The sequence below is a fragment of the Takifugu flavidus genome, unplaced genomic scaffold (assembly GCF_003711565.1).
Source record: "Takifugu flavidus isolate HTHZ2018 unplaced genomic scaffold, ASM371156v2 ctg520, whole genome shotgun sequence".
Classification (NCBI taxonomy): Eukaryota; Metazoa; Chordata; class Actinopteri; order Tetraodontiformes; family Tetraodontidae; genus Takifugu; species Takifugu flavidus.
Genome location: NW_026622135.1, coordinates 8,831 through 32,088, shown reverse-complemented (window position 1 = coordinate 32,088; position 23,258 = coordinate 8,831). Strand labels below are relative to the sequence as shown.

Here is a 23,258-nt window from a genome sequence, read left to right as displayed (position 1 = left end):
ACGTACAGTTATGTGTGTATATGTATAAGTGTGTGCCAGTGTAGGTGTGTATGTGTAAGCATGTGTGTGTAAGTGTGTGCAGGTGTAGGTGTGTATGTGTACAGTGAAGTCTGGTCTCGTCTGTCCTTCAAGTCTTTGTGTGTCTCTAGCATGTCCACACTGCTTGTGCAGGGTAGAAACAATGTTCGGGGACAGCTGGGTAAAAGGAGGGTATGGGACATGGATTGAGGGGTAATGGGAGATGAGACATGGGGTAAGGGGCATAGGCGAACATCAGGTTTGCACCTGGTCCCCAAGACTGGTATGATGGTTGTCCAAGATTGTCATATGTGAGCATTTCTCGAGGTCTCTGTGCTCGAGCTGACCTCCTCACAGGTTGCACTTCCTCCTCAGACAGTTCCACTGCAGGCTCATCATTGTCCTCCTGCTCTCTTGAATCAGCCTCCTCCGCAGTGTCATCAGTTATGAGTTCTCCTTGCACTTCCTGAGCTGGTGGTGGAACAGCTGCCTGCTGGTCTGGTGTCTGCACTGGATCTGGGACGGTGACAGGATCACGTTGTTGTTCAGTTGACATTTCAGTATGTCTCAGTGGTTGAAACTCTGGGGCTATAGGTCGGAGCTCATCTGGTGGGTTAGACTGAGGACTTGCCGGTCTGACTCTCCTCCTGCTATATACTGGAATTGTTCGAAGGCAATATGTGTATTCCTCCTCTTCCTCAGAGTGTTCAGACTCCTGCTCCACTGTCTCTCTGTTGTTTCTGTAACAGTCTGTCTGTCTTTGTCTCTGTCTAGGTGCGGACTGACTCGGTGGGACTTCTAAAGGCAAATCATTAACAGGTAGCAGAAGGTTGCGATGCAGCACACGGAGAGTGCGTTCTCCTGTATCTGGTTGAACTCTGTAAACAGGTCCGTCTCCCATCTTTTCAACCACTCGATGAACCTTTTTCTCCCAATAAGCTCTAAGTTTGCCCGGACCACCCCTCTCCGACAGATTCCTGACAAGCACACGATCTCCAGGCTGCAGTGTAATACCTTTCACATGCTGATCATAATACTTCTTTCCCTTAGCTGAACGCTTCCCACTGGTTTCTGAAGCAATTTTGTATGCTTCCTGCATGCGTGAAGCCCATTTCTGTGCATACTCTTGCCTGGACCGTGGTCCCTCTTCAGGTTTCAAGTCAAAGAGCAGATCTACAGGCAAACGTGGAGCTCTACCATAAAGGAGAAAAAATGGTGAATAACCTGTTCCCTCATGTCTTGTACAGTTGTACGCGTGGACAATGTGAGGGAGGTGATCCTTCCACTCTGTTTTTTTCTCCTCCTGCAGAGTGCGGAGCATCTGTAGAAGTGTCCTGTTCAGGCGCTCGACAGGATTCCCCTGCGGATGGTAGGGAGTGGTTTGTGAGTGGGAAATTCCTGCGAGCTGCTGAAGTCTCTGGAAGAGACTGTTTTCAAACTCCCGGCCCTGATCATGATGTAGCTTTGCAGGGTACCCGAAGCGAGGGATAAAGTCATAGAAGATTTTCTCGGCTGCTGTTCTGCCAGATTTGTTTTTTGTGGCATAAGCTTGACCAAACCGAGTAAAGTGATCTACCAGGACTAAAATGTACTCATAACCACCTTTACTCTGTTCAAGATGTAAATAATCAATTGAGATGAGCTCAAATGGGGCACTGGTTGTTATAGAACCCATAGGTGCTCTCTCTGGTCTGTTTGGATGTTTTTGTTTAATACACTGACACTGGCGAATCACATAATCTTCTATGTCCTGTTGCATAAAAGGCCAATAAAACCTTTCTCGTGCTAAATGTATGACTTTATCAGCGCCCACATGTCCCATGTCATCATGCAGGTGTTTTAACACGGTGGCCTTCAGTTTACTGGGGAGAACCAACTGTTTCCTCTGTCCTGTCTGTCTGTACAAAATCCCTTTGTCAAGTCTGAGTCTGTTCCATTCGTGTACCAGTCTGCGTGTTTCTCGTCCCATTTGTCTCTTTCCTTTATCCTGAGGACTCCATCCATTTTTCTTTAGGTTTATCACCTCACAGATAGGAGCATCTTCTCTCTGTGCATCTCTGACACTCTCTGGTGTGATGACAGGGGTGCCTCCAAAGTGTGCGTCACTTACATCCGACTGCAGCTGTAATGCAGCCACCCACGGCACATCACCGTCTTTTACAGCTGTGTCTCCCTGCCAGATGGCGGAGACTACATCAGGGGACACTGTCTCTGTGAACTCTTTCAGGTGACCATCAAGATGCACTGGGTGTCTTGACAGGGTGTCAGCATCAGTGTTTGACTTGCCTGGACGATATTTGATGGTGAAATGAAAGTTGGCTAATTCACCCACCAACGATGTCCGACTGCGTTCAACCTGGCTGAGCTCAAAACATATGTAAGGGGGTTATTATCCGTGTATACTGTGAAAGTGGGGGCGTAATAGAGGTAATCTCTAAATTTATCACAGATTGCCCACTTTAACGCCAGGAACTCAAGCTTGCTAGAATGGAGATGGTAGTTTTTCTCAGCAGGCGTGAGTGTCCTGGAGCCATAAGCAATAACCCGGAGCTTGTTTCCCTGCTGTTGATAGAGCACAGCACCCAGACCTTCGTTCGAGGCATCTGTGTGGAGTACAAAAGGTAAGTCATAGTCTGGATAAGCCAAAATGGGTGGACTGGTTAACATATCCACCAGGCGTGATACTACAGCACTATGATCTGGTGTCCAATAAACAGGTGTTTTGGATAAGAGCTGACCACTCTTAGTATTTTTTGACTTAACCTTGGTAGCTCTCTGGCTAGGCTCACTAGGACTCTCTATCAGCTGAAACAGAGGTCTTGCTATCCTAGAAAAGTCCTGTATGAATGTTCTGTAATAGCCTAAAAAACCTAAGAGGGCTCTGACCTCTCCCACATTCTTTGGCTCTTTCTCTTTCAAATGCTGAACTGCCTCAATATCTTCAGGGTCAATCTGAATACCTTCGCGAGTCACTAAGCGGCCTAAATACCTGACCTGGCTTTTAAACAGGTCACATTTTTTTGGACGTAATTTGATACCATACTCTCGCAGGCGACAGAGCACCCGTCTCAGATCTTCAACATGGTCATGAAAAGTCTTGGAAAAACAGAGAACGTCGTCCAAATATGGAGAACAGCACTCGTCCCTTAACCCGTCAAGAACTCCCTCCATACATCTTTGAAAAGCCGCTGGGGCGTTTGTTAGACCAAATGGGAGGCGGGTCCACTCATAAAGCCCCCAGGGTGTGCTAAAGGCAGTCAGATGTCTGGAGCTCTCATCGACAAACCCTTGATGGTATGCACTACCCTGGTCGAGTATGGAGAACCATGAGTACCCCCCCAGACTGTCTAACAGATCTTGGATGCGTGGAAGAGGGTGGCGGTCGGGGATGGTTTTCCGATTCAAGCCTCTAAAATCAATACACAGACGCAAACTCTTGTCCTTCTTCCTAACACAGACCACTGGAGATGAGTAGGAAGAAGCAGACTTTCTGATCCAGCCCTGGTCAAGAAGATTTTGTACATAGTCCTTCACCTCCCTGTACAAGGGCTTCGGAACAGAGTTGTAGGACGTCTGCACTGGCATGTCATCCTTCAGATGGATTTTCAATTGCAGGTTTGGGATGCACCCAATGTCACAGTCATCTTTGGCGAAGACATCTGACTCCTCATACAACATGTCTCTGACTATGTTTTGTTCATGTCTCTCCAGGTGCGACACATCAACAGGGGGATGCCATCTCTGTGTTGTTGTGTCCTCTGTCTTGTTTTTCTCACTTGTTCCTCTTTGTTTGTCTGTGCTAACCTGAGCTGAGGATGTACTAACAGTGTTAGGGGACATGGGTTCTAACCCACCTGGAAAACAGTTCACTGGTTTAATTTCAGTAACTTCCTCTAATGTTCCTAAAACTGTTCTCTTAGGGAGGTAGATGTCATGTTTAGTGGGGTTTTGAACAGGTATCTTGACAATTTTTGTGGACCCACTTGGAACATCAACTAAGGCCTGAAACAAATCCAACCCCTCAGGACAGCTACTCACTACATCGGGTTGGAAGAGAATAACCCCACCACTTGGCCATTCCCTGACTCTGCACCTCACCTCACAAATCTGCCCTGCAGGAATGGTGGAACCCGTCTTCCCTGTTCTCACACTGCACTCTACAGCTGTCTCACCTGGGGTCAACATCTGGCAAGCAGCAACTAGGGCTTCTACAGCACTGTCATTTATACTTAAGGTTTCTTTTAATAAAGCAGAAATATCAACCTCACTTCTCTGTTCTTTGATTATCTCAACTAAAACATTGCTGCCTAAGAGAGGACAGTTGAGACAGTTCTGGCTGATTAGCATTGGCACTTGAATGGTGACATATCCACAGTGTTTGTTACCGATTTGGAGTTCAACATCTGCCCATCCATCAAAGGGGACATCTGTGCCATTTGCTACAGAAATCACCAGCGGCTCATCAAGAGGGAAGGATTCAAGTGGCTGGATATCGACATGGGGGAGTGCTTCTTCCATCCAGCCTCTCCCCACCATCGTCACTTGAGCCCCTGAGTCAAGCAACATCTGGAGAGGAACACCATTGAGAGTACATGAGACCATACATCGCTTTCCTATGAGCTGTGCTAAGCGTTTCTTTGTTGGTGGTTGACACTGTGCTTTTGTTTTTACAGGACTTGCTGCCTTAGACATGCTGGGTTGGGCTGGGGGTTCCTTAGCTGTCACGGTCACTGGCTGCCCTTCTCCAGTGACCTCATCCCGTTTCCCGACGTCCTCCTTTGAAGACAGCCGACCGCCCAATGTCCAGCTTGGCCACATACGAAGCAGTGAGGGCAACTCATCTTGCCCTGCTGAACACAGTTGCTGCATCTGCCATGGGCTTCAGATGTTGGTGGCATTGGCTGGGCTGTGGCTGAGTGTGTGTTCACAGGGGTGGCAGTGTCAGCAGGCCTCACCACTTGAGCCAGCTGTTTGGTCAGGGAGGACACCTGTGCAGTCAGTTCTTCAATAGCGGCACGGTTAGCCTGTAACTAGAGGTAAGATCTTAAGACCGAGCCCGAGCCCGAGTCCGAGCCCGGCCCAACCCGAAATTCGGGTCGGGCTTAAAATGCGTAAAATGTCAATCATTACGTTCGGGTCGGGTCGGGCCGGGCTTCTCTCTCGCTGACTTTTTTTAATAAATATTTGTTTATAAAAATATACACTAAAACGATGTGTGGATACTAAACTAAGGAATACTTATTATAAATAAATAATTTGGATAAAACAGAGAAGGCGCTGTATGCTAATTGCTATTTAACTACTAAACAGAGCCAGACCATGCCGTGCGCACGTGAACGCCGCGGTCCCGCCCTCTTTTTAATTTTCCATCCATCCACCTGAGGGTTTATTTATTTCCCTTATTTCACAGGAATAACACGCACTTTACACCGAGGTGACCGCTCTGGACCACCTACCTCAGCGGGTCTGACTTCTCAAACAGCAGCTGGTCCAGAAACATGTATGAATGGATTCATCCGTGCGCGCAGTCTCCAGCGGAGGATTTTTAAAGTCTGTTTGTTTCCGCCTTTAGTAACGAAGACTATAGTGAACCTGCTACGCCCTGGAGGCTTTACCCCAGATGCCCTTCCTCGCGATCTACAATTCCTCCTTCTCCTGAATCCTCACAAATAAAATATAAAATTTCGGGTTTGTTTCGGGCTCGGGCCAGCAAATCAAGTTAATTGATCGGGCTCGGGCCGGGTCGGGCTTTAATACCCGCGGGCCTGGGTCGGGTCGGGCTGGATTTTTTAGGACCGATCTTACCTCTACCTGTAACTCAGTGTCAACTCTAGTCTGCTTAGTTGAGTCACTACAGTCAAGCTGAGCTGGGCTCACAGTCACTGGTCGGTTTTTAGCTACTGTGCCAAGGCGTCTGAGTCTCTCTGTCTCCTCACTGGTAGACTTAGTTATCTGGTCCAAAAGAAAGTCATCACTAACCTGCGAGTCTGTGAGAAGAGGTTTGAGATCATAACGAACATGGTTATTTTTCTCATTCAGACCTTGATACAAAGTGTGAAGAAAGGTGCCCTGAACCAGCTTTTTGTCGTAGCTAAACTCTGCACCAGGTTGTTGTGACTCAAACAAAACACGCTGTTTTAAACCCATTATCTTGTATAGGAATTGTTGAGGACTCTCTTTGTCCTGTTGTTTAGCATTACTTAACTCTTGAAAAAGTTCAGTGCTGCTTTTGTCCCTGATATGTGCGTGGAGAAACCGCTTTAGCTCATCAACAGTTAAATCACTTTTGTTTGTCAACATTTCTCTGAATGTACCTGGTTTGATTATTTTCATCACAGTGCGAATCACCTCTGACTCAGTAAAACCTTCCTGTATACCTTCTTCGATTTGTTTACAAAGGTTACTGTATGACATATCAGACCCAACATCAGAGATTTGTCCACCATGTAACTTAAATTCTCTGCGTGGGAGCAGAGCTGCAAAATCATTCACCCTCAATACCTGGTCTCCCATGCTGGGTGACAGACTTACTCTACCATGGGGAGATCCATCAACGCCTGCGGTGAAAGCCCTGGTGACTGTGGAAGTGTCAAAGTTCCTTGCTGGCAGTCCACTGTCTCTTCGTGAAGGTGCTGGATGCATGTGAATGTCTTTGTTCATCTGCAATGGCTGTGTGGGAATGTTGTGGTTGTGTGGGGTTGTGGTGGATTGTGTGACTGTGTCGTGATGATCAGAATGAGGTGAAGTGGATAGCTGCTCCTGGTGGGGTGATGACTCCTCCACTGGCTGTCCTGTCTCCGGCGCAGTCTGGCGAGCTTCACTTCCACCGGGGTCTGTGGCCAGCAGGTCACTCAGCATGTCATTCAGGATAAGGAGTTGAGTCATACCTTCATCTTCCATAGCACTTAATTTCTCACTCCTGAGGTAGTCCACAATCAGGTCATACAGTTCTGGTTCACTCAAATCTTTAACCTTGTGAGTTTTGCTGCCATCGTCTATTGAACTCACAACTGCCAATAGCTGATCTGTACTCAAATATGAAAGACTCTTCTGGATCTTGAAGATCAGCATCCGCCGTGGGTGACAGTGGCCATCTTGGCGTTACTCTGGTGACTTCCGCTCTCTGGATGACGCTCTGGACTGCAGCCTTCCCTGAAGCTTTGGGCACCGTTTCACGTCGTCGCGACACTCACTTCACTAGGCAGAAACGCTAACGATCCCGGACGAGCCCCCAAATGTTACCGGCGCCAGAGCTAGGGGTCTCTGGTCCGGCAGCATGAGCCACTCAGGCGGCGGGCGCTGAGCGGCTGAGCTACGGTATAACTACCTGTGGATCCAAACACACGACACGAGAGTTGTCAGCTCACGCTACTGCTGCGCAGTGTATTTTATTCTTTGCACATGCGCTTGAATGTTCACATTCATATACACAACATGGCAAGTACCATACCAATTACTCTCAGAATAGTACTAACAAACAATAACTAGTCACCAGTAACTTTTATGGTCGGAACTACGCACACACACACATATACACTCACTCTTGTTTAACTAACCTTTTGCTGACGGGAATGCCCGATAACAAACCACGACGATAAAGTACATATTTCAACATCTTACAGTGCTTAGCTTCCCTTCATGACTTCGCTTATATGTTGCTACATAGTTTAACTGAAAAGAACTGTACAAATAGTACATTTTACATACCTGTGGATCCAAACACACGACACGAGAGTTGTCAGCTCACGCTACTGCTGCGCAGTGTATTTTATTCTTTGCACATGCGCAGAGCAAAAGCAGAGCATAGACTGTTTGCTTGGACCCACTGGTGTTAAAGCACTCTCTACTGGTGCAAAGTGGCAATGATTTCTGCAAACCGTATAAAGGTTCAAATATTAAAATGAAAAAGAGGGGGTGTCTGTTAACATAATAAACTATATGTGGCTATTTCAGACCCACTACATTAGCCAAATCAACACATTGTGTCCACGTCTCCCCGTCTCTTCCATGCATTTCTTCAGTCTATTTTTAATAGTGCCATTAGTTCTTTCAACTAAGCCTGCGCTCTGAGGATGATAGGAGCAATGATGTTTTAAGTCAATATGAAACACAACAGTGATCTTTTTAACAACTTGATTTACAAAATGAGTACCATTATTACAGTAATTTTTTTCCCTTCACTTTTATTTAATTCTACAAAGTCTATATTTATAGTTTGGAATGGATATTGGGGAGCAGGAAATTTTCCTCTCCTTGGTCTCAGATTTCCCTGTGAATTATGTCTTGCACACGTCAGACATGTTCTACAAAAAAATTTTGAATAAGAATTAAATCCATAGGTTGTATAATGCTGCTGTATCTGTCCTACCATCCCCTCCTGTTGAGACATGTGTTACACCATGACTCAATATAGCAGCATATTTACACAGATTTTCTGGTAGGATAGATTTTCCTGCTGGTCATACATAGATTATTCTTTTAAGGTTGCTCATTTTTCTTTGATGAGCCGTCTACAAACAAAAATGCTCCAGCTTTTAAAGGTTGATCTAAATCACTTCTACTTTTTGCAGTTTGTTCAGCTAATTCTTGGCAGTCATGTGGTTCTCCGTCATCTGTTTTGTGCCTTTCCTATGGCTATATCTCTCAACTTACTTTGTTCCATCTATGTCTCTCAACTTACTTTGTTCCATCTATGTCTCTCAACTTACTTTGTTCCATCTATATGTCTCTCAACTTACTTTGTTCCATCTATGTCTCTCAACTTACTTTGTTCCATCTATATGTCTCTCAACTTACTTTGTTCCATCTATATGTCTCTCAACTTACTTTCTCAATTTCCAGGTTTGTCTGCAACTCCAGAATATCTGTAGTGCAGAGTTTGCCTGAAAGATTCAACTTTCTTCTCCACCTTTCCTGACTTATTTTCCCCGAACCTTCTGCATCTCCTTCCACAAACTTTTCATCCTCCTCAAGTTCGGCATCCTTTTTCTTGAACAGCGGCATTTTGTACTATGTGGTCTCACAGAAAAGTTCTCTGGCACACAGTCAAAGGGAGGACACTAACACGGCCTTCTACTGTGCACTATCTGCACAGCAATGTTAGTTTTAAGGGATGAAACCCATCCTTTGTCCCCTGATCACCAGTACTTCGATTTCTTATGAGGCAAAATAAGAAAACACAGGACTAGCAGAGTTCTCCTATCAACTCTTTCAATGGCTTAGTCCTCCATTCACACACAAACACAATTTCCTATTTTCTTAACTTAAATACTGCTAAGTTATAACCTACTTAATTAATGGCTAAGTATAACCCACTTAATTATGGCTAAGTTTAACCAGGTCTCACCTCTGAGGCAACAATTTGTTGTGAGTTTAGCTGTCCTTTGAATCCATAATCAGTTATCTGCTTATCTAGATTAGTGAGTTTCTTTGGATTTTGTTCTTTGAGGAATTTCCAGTCCTTACACCGCAATTCATCTCTGGGCCTTTGTTTGCTTTTACTTGTCCACATTTTTGGAGAATTAGGTTTTAACTTTTAGCTCTTCTTTTCTCTCTGTTTGTTGTTATGTTTTTTTGTTGTTGTTTTCATTTTACGAGTTAACCTTATCCTAATTTACAGTTGTTTATTTATTTATTTATTTATTTATTTATTTATTTATTTATTTATTTATTTATTTATTTATTTATTTATTATTAAGAATTTGGTCCAGTCTTGCACATAGGGTGACCTAAAACTGGAATGTTGATCTCAGTGGGGTGATAATTAATCAAACCGTTGTGGTACTTCTCACTTCAACTCTTTGGAGTGGAGAGTCTTGCCTCTGCATCCACCAGGGCCTTATCACTTACAGCCCCACTGCTTTGGTATGATTGAAAATACCTAGCGGTATTAACAATCCTTTCACACTCACAATCACTCTTTTGGATGATTTGTCGTGACTTAATTTCTTTTTCACGTGGCCAGGACTCCCTTGCCCTGCCTTGGTACTTCCCTTAGTACTCTTGTTTGCCTGCCATTGACTAGTATTCACAGGGTTTGTTTCTCATTGCGTCTCACAGAGGATTTTTGGGTTCCTCTCTCCCAAAACACCGCCTTAGTGTCTATCGCAATTTTTACATTAAGTCCCCGACAATCATCATCACACACACACTTTTGAATTCAAGACATGCTCACCACTGTTGTCTTTCCTCCTGGAATTCCGTCAACCGTCAGGATCCAAGCAGTGAGCCGAAGCCCAGTCCCGGAAAGGGTATCTTAGGTCGCTTTGAGGCGGCCTGCCGTGGCCACGGTCTTTCCTGAGGTTCAGCCTCACCCACTGGACCCTTCAGGTGTGTTGGAATCCGGCTCGAAGGACCAAAATGTTAGGTTCAAAATACCTGAAACACGAGAAAAACAAATGAGGCAAAGACAACAGTTTTGAATTTTACTTGCAAGGAGAACGGAGAGATGTGCTCAGTTACAGATCTCCAACACGTTCTGACGCACACCTCCCGCCATCCTTCTTTTATTGAAATTAGGAGGTCCCTAGTTACAGAAGTCAAATGTGTCTAAGAGGGGGGGAAAACACAAGATAGCAGGTCACAAACAAAGCAAAAGACTGTAAACCATAATGGTGAGATTATATGTAGGCCTTCACTGATTTGATTAACTTAGCTCGCAAACAGCACATTCTTCCATATCAGACAGATTAAAAGAACAGCTCCTGGGTCAGGCCCTAACCCTAACCCACCTCCTGGGTCATGCCCTGCAGCTCTGTCTCCAGTCAATGCCACTTCTCCAACAGCCGCCGCATTTCTGTCGCCCTTGACCAGAGAAGTTTGAGTTGACATATCAAGCATCATGAACATTAAGCATTAGCAAATAATAGGAAACATTAAATAATGAGAAACAATATAACGAGAATAAAGAATATAACAAGGCAAAAGCAAATAAGTTCCTTGCTGGCAGTCCACTGTCTCTTCGTGAAGGTGCTGGATGCATGTGAATGTCTTTGTTCATCTGCAATGGCTGTGTGGGAATGTTGTGGTTGTGTGGGGTTGTGGTGGATTGTGTGACTGTGTCGTGATGATCAGAATGAGGTGAAGTGGATAGCTGCTCCTGGTGGGGTGATGACTCCTCCACTGGCTGTCCTGTCTCCGGCGCAGTCTGGCGAGCTTCACTTCCACCGGGGTCTGTGGCCAGCACTCAGCATGTCATTCAGGATAAGGAGTTGTGTCATACCTTCATCTTCCATAGCACTTAATTTCTCACTCCTGAGGTAGTCCACAATCAGGTCATACAGTTCTGGTTCACTCAAATCTTTAACCTCGTGAGTTTTGCTGCCATCGTCTATTGAACTCACAACTGCCAATAGCTGGTCTGTACTCAAATATGAAAGATTCTTCTGGATCTTGAAGATCAGCATCCGCCGTGGGGTGACAGTGGCCATCTTGGCGTTACTCTGGTGACTTCCGCTCTCTGGATGACGCTCTGGACTGCAGCCTTCCCTGAAGCTTTGGGCACCGTTTCACGTCGTCGCGACACTCACTTCACTAGGCAGAAACGCTAATGATCCCGGACGAGCCCCCAAATGTTACCGGCGCCAGAGCTAGGGGTCTCTGGTCCGGCAGCATGAGCCACTCAGGCGGCGGGCGCTGAGCGGCTAAGCTACGGTATAACTACCTGTGGATCCAAACACACGACACGCGAGTTGTCAGCTCACGCTACTGCTGCGCAGTGTATTTTATTCTTTGCACATGCACTTGAATGTTCACATTCATATACACAACATGGCAAGTACCATACCAATTACTCTCAGAATAGTACTAACAAACAATAACTAGTCACCAGTAACTTTTATGGTCGGAACTACGCACACACACACATATACACTCACTCTTGTTTAACTAACCTTTTGCTGACGGGAATGCCCGATAACAAACCACGACGATAAAGTACATATTTCAACATCTTACAGTGCTTAGCTTCCCTTCATGACTTCGCTTATATGTTGCTACATAGTTTAACTGAAAAGAACTGTACAAATAGTACATTTTACATACCTGTGGATCCAAACACACGACACGCGAGTTGTCAGCTCACGCTACTGCTGCGCAGTGTATTTATTTCTTTGCACATGCGCAGAGCAAAAGCAGAGCATAGACTGTTTGCTTGGACCCACTGGTGTTAAAGCACCCTCTACTGGTGCAAAGTGGCAATGATTTCTGCAAACCGTATAAAGGTTCAAATATTAAATGAAAAAGAGGGGGTGTCTGTTAACATAATAATATATGTGGCTATTTCAGACCCACTACATAGTCCTGACCAAAAGTGATGGTTTCCCCACGAGAAAACGTCAAAAACGTCATAATGTGACCGCAGCATGAGTTTTCAGATGATCATGTTGCATTCACCTCTGTTTTGAAATAAATGTATCTCCTGACCAAAAGTGATGGTTTCCCCCTCGAGAAAACGTCAGAAACGTCATAATGTGACCGCAGCATGAGTTTTCAGGTGATCATGTTGCATTTACCTCTGTTTTGAGAAACTTGTATCTCCTGACCAAAAGTGATGGTTTCCCCACGAGAAAACGTCAGAAACGTCATAATGTGAGCGCAGCATGAGTTTTCAGGTGATCATGTTGCATTCACCTCTGTTTTGAAATAAATGTATCTCCTGACCAAAAGTGATGGTTTCCCCACGAGAAAACGTCAAAAACGTCATAATGTGAGCGCAGCATGAGTTTTCAGGTGATCATGTTGCATTCACCTCTGTTTTGAAAAAATGTATCTCCTGACCAAAAGTGATGGTTTCCCCACGAGAAAACGTCAAAAACGTCATAATGTGAGCGCAGCATGAGTTTTCAGGTGATCATGTTGCATTTACCTCTGTTTTGAGAACTGTATCTCCTGACCAAAAGTGATGGTTTCCCCACGAGAAAACGTCAGAAACGTCATAATGTGACCGCAGCATGAGTTTTCAGGTGATCATGTTGCATTCACCTCTGTTTTGAAATAAATGTATCTCCTGACCAAAAGTGATGGTTTCCCCACGAGAAAACGTCAGAAACGTCATAATGTGCCGCAGCATGAGTTTTCAGGATGATCATGTTGCATTCACCCTGTTTTGAAATAATGTATCTCCTGACCAAAAGTGATGGTTTCCCCACGAGAAAACGTCAAAACGTCATAATGTGACCGCAGCATGAGTTTTCAGGTGATCATGTTGCATTCACCTCTGTTTTGAAATAAATGTATCTCCTGACCAAAGTGATGGTTTCCCCCGAGAAAACGTCAAAAACGTCATAATGTGAGCGCAGCATGAGTTTTCAGGTGATCATGTTGAATTTACCTCTGTTTTGAGAAACTTGTATATCCTGACCAAAAGTGATGGTTTCCCCACGAGAAAACGTCAGAAACGTCATAATGTGAGCGCAGCATGAGTTTTCAGGTGATCATGTTGCATTCACCTCTGTTTTGAAATAAATGTATCTCCTGACCAAAAGTGATGGTTTCCCCACGAGAAAACGTCAAAAACGTCATAATGTGAGCGCAGCATGAGTTTTCAGGTGATCATGTTGCATTTACCTCTGTTTTGAAAAAATGTATCTCCTGACCAAAAGTGATGGTTTCCCCACGAGAAAACGTCAGAAACGTCATAATGTGAGCGCAGCATGAGTTTTCAGGTGATCATGTTGAATTTACCTCTGTTTTGAGAAACTTGTATATCCTGACCAAAAGTGATGGTTTCCCCACGAGAAAACGTCAAAACGTCATAATGTGACCGCAGCATGAGTTTTCAGGTGATCATGTTGCATTCACCTCTGTTTTGAAATAAATGTATCTCCTGACCAAAAGTGATGGTTTCCCCACGAGAAAACGTCAAAAACGTCATAATGTGAGCGCAGCATGAGTTTTCAGATGATCATGTTAAATTACCTCTGTTTTGAGAAACTTGTATATCCTGACCAAAAGTGATGGTTTCCCCACGAGAAACGTCAGAAACGTCATAATGTGAGCGCAGCATGAGTTTTCAGGTGATCATGTTGCATTCACCTCTGTTTTGAAATAAATGTATCTCCTGACCAAAAGTGATGGTTTCCCCACGAGAAAACGTCAAAAACGTCATAATGTGAGCGCAGCATGAGTTTTCAGGTGATCATGTTGAAATTACCTCTGTTTTGAGAAACTTGTATATCCTGACCAAAAGTGATGGTTTCCCCACGAGAAAACGTCAGAAACGTCATAATGTGACCGCAGCATGAGTTTTCAGGTGATCATGTTGCATTCACCTCTGTTTTGAAATAATGTATCTCCTGACCAAAAGTGATGGTTTCCCCACGAGAAAACGTCAAAAACGTCATAATGTGAGCGCAGCATGAGTTTTCAGGTGATCATGTTGAATTTACCTCTGTTTTGAGAAACTTGTATATCCTGACCAAAAGTGATGGTTTCCCCACGAGAAAACGTCAGAAACGTCATAATGTGAGCGCAGCATGAGTTTTCAGGTGATCATGTTGATTCACCTCTGTTTTGAGAAACTTGTATATCCTGACCAAAAGTGATGGTTTCCCCCACGAGAAAACGTCAGAAACGTCATAATGTGACCGCAGCATGAGTTTTCAGGTGATCATGTTGCATTCACCTCTGTTTTGAAATAAATGTATCTCCTGACCAAAAGTGATGGTTTCCCCGAGAAAACGTCAAAAACGTCATAATGTGAGCGCAGCATGAGTTTTCAGGTGATCATGTTCATTCACCTCTGTTTTGAAATAATGTATCTCCTGACCAAAAGTGATGGTTTCCCCACGAGAAAACGTCAGAAACGTCATAATGTGACCGCAGCATGAGTTTTCAGGTGATCATGTTGCATTTACCTCTGTTTTGAGAAACTTGTATCTCCTGACCAAAAGTGATGGTTTCCCACGAGAAAACGTCAGAAACGTCATAATGTGAGCGCAGCATGAGTTTTCAGGTGATCATGTTGCATTCACCTCTGTTTTGAAATAAATGTATCTCCTGACCAAAAGTGATGGTTTCCCCACGAGAAAACGTCAAAAACGTCATAATGTGACCGCAGCATGAGTTTTCAGGTGATCATGTTGATTCACCTCTGTTTTGAAATAACTGTATCTCCTGACCAAAGTGTGGTTTCCCCACGAGAGAAACGTCAGAAACGTCATAATGTGACCGCAGCATGAGTTTTCAGGTGATCATTTACCTTTGTTTTGAGAATCTTGTATCTCCTGTATCACCAAAGTGATGGTTTCCCCCCACGAAAAACGTCAGAAACGTCATAATGTGACCACAGCATGAGTTTTCAGGTGATCATGTTGCATTTACCTCTGTTTTGAGAAACTTGTATCTCCTGACCAAAAGTGATGGTTTCCCCACGAGAAAACGTCAGAAACGTCATAATGTGAGCGCAGCATGAGTTTTCAGGTGATCATGTTGCATTCACCTCTGTTTTGAAATAAATGTATCTCCTGACCAAAAGTGATGGTTTCCCCACGAGAAAACGTCAAAACGTCATAATGTGAGCGCAGCATGAGTTTTCAGGTGATCATGTTGCATTCACCTCTGTTTTGAAATAAATGTATCTCCTGACCAAAGTGATGGTTTCCCCACGAGAAAACGTCAAAAAGTCATAATGTGAGCGCAGCATGAGTTTTCAGGTGATCATGTTGCATTCACCTCTGTTTTGAATAAATGTATCTCCTGACCAAAAGTGATGGTTTCCCCACGAAAAACGTCAAAACGTCATAATGTGACCGCAGCATGAGTTTTCAGGTGATCATGTTGCATTTACCTCTGTTTTGAGAAACTTGTATCTCCTGACCAAAAGTGATGGTTTCCCCACGAGAAAACGTCAGAAACGTCATAATGTGACCGCAGCATGAGTTTTCAGGTGATCATGTTGCATTCACCTCTGTTTTGAAATAAATGTATCTCCTGACCAAAAGTGATGGTTTCCCCACGAGAAAACGTCAAAAACGTCATAATGTGACCGCGCATGAGTTTTCAGGTGATCATGTTGCATTCACCTCTGTTTTGAAATAAATGTATCTCCTGACCAAAAGTGATGGTTTCCACACGAGAAACGTCAGAAACGTCATAATGTGAGCGCAGCATGAGTTTTCAGGTGATCATGTTGCATTTACCTCTGTTTTGAGAAACTTGTATCTCCTGACCAAAAGTGATGGTTTCCCCACGAGAAAACGTCAGAAACGTCATAATGTGACCGCAGCATGAGTTTTCAGGTGATCATGTTGCATTCACCTCTGTTTTGAAATAATGTATCTCCTGACCAAAAGTGATGGTTTCCCCACGAGAAAACGTCAAAAACGTCATAATGTGAGCGCAGCATGAGTTTTCAGGTGATCATGTTGAATTTACCTCTGTTTTGAAACTTGTATATCCTGACCAAAAGTGATGGTTTCCCCACGAGAAAACGTCAGAAACGTCATAATGTGACCAGCATGAGTTTTCAGGTGATCATGTTGCATTCACCTCTGTTTTGAAATAAATGTATCTCCTGACCAAAAGTGATGGTTTCCCCACGAGAAAACGTCAAAAACGTCATAATGTGACCGCGCATGAGTTTTCAGGTGATCATGTTGCATTCACCTCTGTTTTGAAATAAATGTATCTCCTGACCAAAAGTGATGGTTTCCACACGAGAAAACGTCAGAAACGTCATAATGTGACCGCAGCATGAGTTTTCAGGTGATCATGTTGCATTTACTCTTTGTTTTGAGAATCTTGTATCTCCTGACCAAAAGTGATGGTTCCCCCCACGAGAAAACGTCAGAAACGTCATAATGTGACCGCAGCATGAGTTTTCAGGTGATCATGTTGCATTCACCTCTGTTTTGAAATAAATGTATCTCCTGACCAAAGTGATGGTTCCCCACGAGAAAACGTCAAAAACGTCATAATGTGAGCGCAGCATGAGTTTTCAGGTGATCATGTTGAATTTACCTCTGTTTTGAGAAACTTGTATATCCTGACCAAAAGTGATGGTTTCCCCACGAGAAAACGTCAGAAACGTCATAATGTGACCGCAGCATGAGTTTTCAGGTGATCATGTTGCATTCACCTCTGTTTTGAAATAAATGTATCTCCTGACCAAAAGTGATGGTTTCCCCACGAGAAAACGTCAAAAACGTCATAATGTGAGCGCAGCATGAGTTTTCAGGTGATCATGTTGAATTTACCTCTGTTTTGAGAAACTTGTATATCCTGACCAAAAGTGATGGTTTCCCCACGAGAAAACGTCAGAAACGTCATAATGTGAGCGCAGCATGAGTTTTCAGGTGATCATGTTGCATTCACCTCTGTTTTGAAATAAATGTATCTCCTGACCAAAAGTGATGGTTTCCCCACGAGAAAACGTCAAAAACGTCATAATGTGAGCGCAGCATGAGTTTTCAGGTGATCATGTTGAATTTACCTCTGTTTTGAGAAACTTGTATATCCTGACCAAAAGTGATGGTTTCCCCACGAGAAAACGTCAGAAACGTCATAATGTGACCGCAGCATGAGTTTTCAGGTGATCATGTTGAATTTACCTCTGTTTTGAGAAACTTGTATATCCTGACCAAAAGTGATGGTTTCCCCACGAGAAAACGTCAAAAACGTCATAATGTGACCGCAGCATGAGTTTTCAGGTGATCATGTTGCATTCACCTCTGTTTTGAAATAAATGTATCTCCTGACCAAAAGTGATGGTTTCCCCACGAGAAAACGTCAAAAACGTCATAATGTGAGCGCAGCATGAGTTTTCAGGTGATCATGTTAATTTACCTCTGTTTTGAGAAAATTGTATATCCTGACCAAAAGTGATGGTTTCCCCACGAAAACGTCAGAAACGTCATAATGTGAGCGCAGCATGAGTTTTCAGGTGATCATGTTGCATTCACCTCTGTTTTGAAATAAATGTATCTCCTGACCAAAAGTGATGGTTTCCCCACGAGAAAACGTCAAAAACGTCATAATGTGAGCGCAGCATGAGTTTTCAGGTGATCATGTTGAATTTACCTCTGTTTTGAGAAACTTGTATATCCTGACCAAAAGTGATGGTTTCCCCACGAGAAAACGTCAGAAACGTCATAATGTGAGCGCAGCATGAGTTTTCAGGTGATCATGTTGAATTTACCTCTGTTTTGAGAAACTTGTATATCCTGACCAAAAGTGATGGTTTCCCCACGAGAAAACGTCAGAAACGTCATAATGTGACCGCAGCATGAGTTTTCAGGTGATCATGTTGCATTCACCTCTGTTTTGAAATAAATGTATCTCCTGACCAAAAGTGATGGTTTCCCCACGAGAAAACGTCAAAAACGTCATAATGTGAGCGCAGCATGAGTTTTCAGGTGATCATGTTGAATTTACCTCTGTTTTGAGAAACTTGTATATCCTGACCAAAAGTGATGGTTTCCCCACGAGAAAACGTCAGAAACGTCATAATGTGAGCGCAGCATGAGTTTTCAGGTGATCATGTTGCATTCACCTCTGTTTTGAAATAAATGTATCTCCTGACCAAAAGTGATGGTTTCCCCACGAGAAAACGTCAGAAACGTCATAATGTGAGCGCAGCATGAGTTTTCAGGTGATCATGTTGCATTCACCTCTGTTTTGAAATAAATGTATCTCCTGACCAAAAGTGATGGTTTCCCCCCACGAGAAACGTCAGAAACGTCATAATGTGAGCGCAGCATGAGTTTTCAGGTGATCATGTTGCATTCACCTCTGTTTTGAAATAAATGTATCTCCTGACCAAAAGTGATGGTTTCCCCACGAGAAAACGTCAAAAACGTCATAATGTGAGCGCAGCATGAGTTTTCAGGTGATCATGTTGCATTCACCTCTGTTTTGAAATAATGTATCTCCTGACCAAAAGTGATGGTTTCCCCACGAGAAAACGTCAAAAACGTCATAATGTGAGCGCAGCATGAGTTTTCAGGTGATCATGTTGAATTTACCTCTGTTTTGAGAAACTTGTATATCCTGACCAAAAGTGATGGTTTCCCCACGAGAAAACGTCAAAAACGTCATAATGTGACCGCAGCATGAGTTTTCAGGTGATCATGTTGCATTCACCTCTGTTTTGAAATAAATGTATCTCCTGACCAAAAGTGATGGTTTCCCCACGAGAAAACGTCAAAACGTCATAATGTGAGCGCAGCATGAGTTTTCAGGTGATCATGTTGAATTACCTCTGTTTTGAGAAACTTGTATATCCTGACCAAAAGTGATGGTTTCCCCACGAGAAAACGTCAGAAACGTCATAATGTGACCGCAGCATGAGTTTTCAGGTGATCATGTTGCATTCACCTCTGTTTTGAAATAAATGTATCTCCTGACCAAAAGTGATGGTTTCCCCACGAGAAAACGTCAAAAACGTCATAATGTGAGCGCAGCATGAGTTTTCAGGTGATCATGTTGAATTTACCTCTGTTTTGAGAAACTTGTATATCCTGACCAAAAGTGATGGTTTCCCCACGAGAAAACGTCAGAAACGTCATAATGTGACCGCAGCATGAGTTTTCAGGTGATCATGTTGCATTCACCTCTGTTTTGAAATAAATGTATCTCCTGACCAAAAGTGATGGTTTCCCCACGAGAAAACGTCAAAAACGTCATAATGTGACCGCAGCATGAGTTTTCAGGTGATCATGTTGCATTTACCTCTGTTTTGAAATAATATATCTCCTGACCAAAAGTGATGGTTTCCCCACGAGAAAACGTCAAAACGTCATAATGTGAGCGCAGCATGAGTTTTCAGGTGATCATGTTGAATTTACCTCTGTTTTGAGAAACTTGTATATCCTGACCAAAAGTGATGGTTTCCCCACGAGAAAACGTCAGAAACGTCATAATGTGACCGCAGCATGAGTTTTCAGGTGATCATGTTGCATTCACCTCTGTTTTGAAATAAATGTATCTCCTGACCAAAAGTGATGGTTTCCCCACGAGAAAACGTCAAAACGTCATAATGTGAGCGCAGCATGAGTTTTCAGGTGATCATGTTGAATTTACCTCTGTTTTGAGAAACTTGTATATCCTGACCAAAAGTGATGGTTTCCCCACGAGAAAACGTCAGAACGTCATAATGTGAGCGCAGCATGAGTTTTCAGGTGATCATGTTGAATTACCTCTGTTTTGAGAAACTTGTATATCCTGACCAAAAGTGATGGTTTCCCCCAGAGAAACGTCAAAAACGTCATAATGTGACCGCAGCATGAGTTTTCAGGTGATCATGTTGCATTCACCTCTGTTTTGAAATAAATGTATCTCCTGACCAAAAGTGATGGTTTCCCCACGAGAAAACGTCAAAAACGTCATAATGTGAGCGCAGCATGAGTTTTCAGGTGATCATGTTAATTTACCTCTGTTTTGAGAAACTTGTATATCCTGACCAAAAGTGATGGTTTCCCCACGAGAAAACGTCAGAAACGTCATAATGTGAGCGCAGCATGAGTTTTCAGGTGATCATGTTGCATTCACCTCTGTTTTGAAATAATGTTCTCCTGACCCTGACCAAAAGTGATGGTTTCCCCACGAGAAACGTCAAAACGTCATAATGTGAGCGCAGCATGAGTTTTCAGGTGATCATGTTGATTTACCTCTGTTTTGAGAAACTTGTATATCCTGACCAAAAGTGATGGTTTCCCCACGAGAAAACGTCAGAAACGTCATAATGTGAGCGCAGCATGAGTTTTCAGGTGATCATGTTGAATTTACCTCTGTTTTGAGAAACTTGTATATCCTGACCAAAAGTGATGGTTTCCCCACGAGAAAACGTCAGAAAACGTCATAATGTGACCGCAGCATGAGTTTTCAGGTGATCATGTTGCATTCACCTCTGTTTTGAAATAAATGTATCTCCTGACCAAAAGTGATGGTTTCCCCACGAGAAAACGTCAAAACGTCATAATGTGAGCGCAGCATGAGTTTTCAGGTGATCATGTTGAATTTACCTCTGTTTTGAGAAACTTGTATATCCTGACCAAAAGTGATGGTTTCCCCACGAGAAAACGTCAGAAACGTCATAATGTGAGCGCAGCATGAGTTTTCAGGTGATCATGTTGCATTCACCTCTGTTTTGAAATAAATGTATCTCCTGACCAAAAGTGATGGTTTCCCCACGAGAAAACGTCAGAAACGTCATAATGTGAGCGCAGCATGAGTTTTCAGGTGATCATGTTGCATTCACCTCTGTTTTGAAATAAATGTATCTCCTGACCAAAAGTGATGGTTTCCCCACGAGAAAACGTCAGAAACGTCATAATGTGACCGCAGCATGAGTTTTCAGGTGATCATGTTGCATTCACCTCTGTTTTGAAATAAATGTATCTCCTGACCAAAAGTGATGGTTTCCCCACGAGAAAACGTCAAAAACGTCATAATGTGAGCGCAGCATGAGTTTTCAGGTGATCATGTTGCATTCACCTCTGTTTTGAAATAAATGTATCTCCTGACCAAAAGTGATGGTTTCCCCACGAGAAAACGTCAAAAACGTCATAATGTGAGCGCAGCATGAGTTTTCAGGTGATCATGTTGAATTTACCTCTGTTTTGAGAAACTTGTATATCCTGACCAAAAGTGATGGTTTCCTCACGAGAAAACGTCAGAAACGTCATAATGTGACCGCAGCATGAGTTTTCAGGTGATCATGTTGCATTCACCTCTGTTTTGAAATAAATGTATCTCCTGACCAAAAGTGATGGTTTCCCCCACGAGAAAACGTCAAAAACGTCATAATGTGAGCGCAGCATGAGTTTTCAGGTGATCATGTTGAATTTACCTCTGTTTTGAGAAACTTGTATATCCTGACCAAAAGTGATGGTTTCCCCACGAGAAAACGTCAGAAACGTCATAATGTGAGCGCAGCATGAGTTTTCAGGTGATCATGTTGAATTTACCTCTGTTTTGAGAAACTTGTATATCCTGACCAAAAGTGATGGTTTCCCCACGAGAAAACGTCAAAAACGTCATAATGTGACCGCGCATGAGTTTTCAGATGATCATGTTGCATTCACCTCTGTTTTGAAATAAATGTATCTCCTGACCAAAAGTGATGGTTTCCACACGAGAAAACGTCAGAAACGTCATAATGTGACCGCAGCATGAGTTTTCAGGTGATCATGTTGCATTCACCTCTGTTTTGAAAAAATGTATCTCCTGACCAAAAGTGATGGTTTCCCCACGAGAAAACGTCAAAAACGTCATAATGTGACCGCGCATGAGTTTTCAGATGATCATGTTGCATTCACCTCTGTTTTGAAATAAATGTATCTCCTGACCAAAAGTGATGGTTTCCCCACGAGAAAACGTCAGAAACGTCATAATGTGACCGCAGCATGAGTTTTCAGGTGATCATGTTGCATTCACCTCTGTTTTGAAATAAATGTATCTCCTGACCAAAAGTGATGGTTTCCCCACGAGAAACGTCAAAAACGTCATAATGTGAGCGCAGCATGAGTTTTCAGGTGATCATGTTGAATTTACCTCTGTTTTGAGAAACTTGTATCCTGACCAAAAGTGATGGTTTCCCCACGAGAAAACGTCAGAAACGTCATAATGTGAGCGCAACATGAGTTTTCAGGTGATCATGTTGCATTCACCTCTATTTTGAAATAAATGTATCTCCTGACCAAAGTGATGGTTTCCCCACGAGAAAACGTCAAAAACGTCATAATGTGAGCGCAGCATGAGTTTTCAGGTGATCATGCTGCATTCACCTCTGTTTTGAAATAAATGTATCTCCTGACCAAAAGTGATGGTTTTCCCACGAGAAAACGTCAGAAACGTCATAATGTGAGCGCAGCATGAGTTTTCAGGTGATCATGTTGCATTCACCTCTGTTTTGAAATAAATGTATCTCCTGACCAAAAGTGATGGTTTCCCCACGAGAAAACGTCAAAAACGTCATAATGTGAGCGCAGCATGAGTTTTCAGGTGATCATGCTGCATTCACCTCTGTTTTGAAATAAATGTATCTCCTGACCAAAAGTGATGGTTTCCCCACGAGAAAACGTCAAAAACGTCATAATGTGAGCGCAGCATGAGTTTTCAGGTGATCATGTTGAATTTACCTCTGTTTTGAGAAACTTGTATATCCTGACCAAAGTGATGGTTTCCTCACGAGAAAACGTCAAAAACGTCATAATGTGACCGCAGCATGAGTTTTCAGGTGATCATGTTGCATTCACCTCTGTTTTGAAATAAATGTATCTCCTGACCAAAAGTGATGGTTT

At 43.2% G+C, this 23,258-nt stretch overlaps 1 protein-coding gene and 2 long non-coding RNA genes across 3 annotated transcripts; 1 reads left to right on the top strand and 2 right to left on the bottom strand.

Moving 5' to 3' along the window:
• Nucleotides 1-3,507: 3,507 nt before the first annotated feature.
• Nucleotides 3,508-4,285, top strand: LOC130520772 (uncharacterized). The gene is made up of 2 exons (XR_008949043.1): nt 3,508-3,633; nt 3,730-4,285. It is a non-coding gene; the product is annotated as an uncharacterized LOC130520772 (long non-coding RNA).
• A 146-nt stretch (nt 4,286-4,431) lies between these two features.
• On the bottom strand, nt 4,432-7,991 carry LOC130520771 (uncharacterized). The gene is made up of 2 exons (XM_057024493.1): nt 5,830-7,991; nt 4,432-5,042 (listed from the first exon to the last, which is right to left on the bottom strand). The coding sequence occupies exons 1-2, from the start codon at nt 7,087-7,089 to the stop codon at nt 4,746-4,748; spliced, it is 1,557 nt and encodes a 518-aa protein (XP_056880473.1). The 5' UTR covers nt 7,090-7,991; the 3' UTR covers nt 4,432-4,745.
• Nucleotides 7,992-10,433: 2,442 nt separating this feature from the next.
• On the bottom strand, nt 10,434-12,109 carry LOC130520770 (uncharacterized). Its single transcript, XR_008949042.1, has 3 exons — nt 11,681-12,109; nt 10,749-10,821; nt 10,434-10,718 (listed from the first exon to the last, which is right to left on the bottom strand). It is a non-coding gene; the product is annotated as an uncharacterized LOC130520770 (long non-coding RNA).
• Between the last annotated feature and the right edge of the window lie 11,149 nt (nt 12,110-23,258).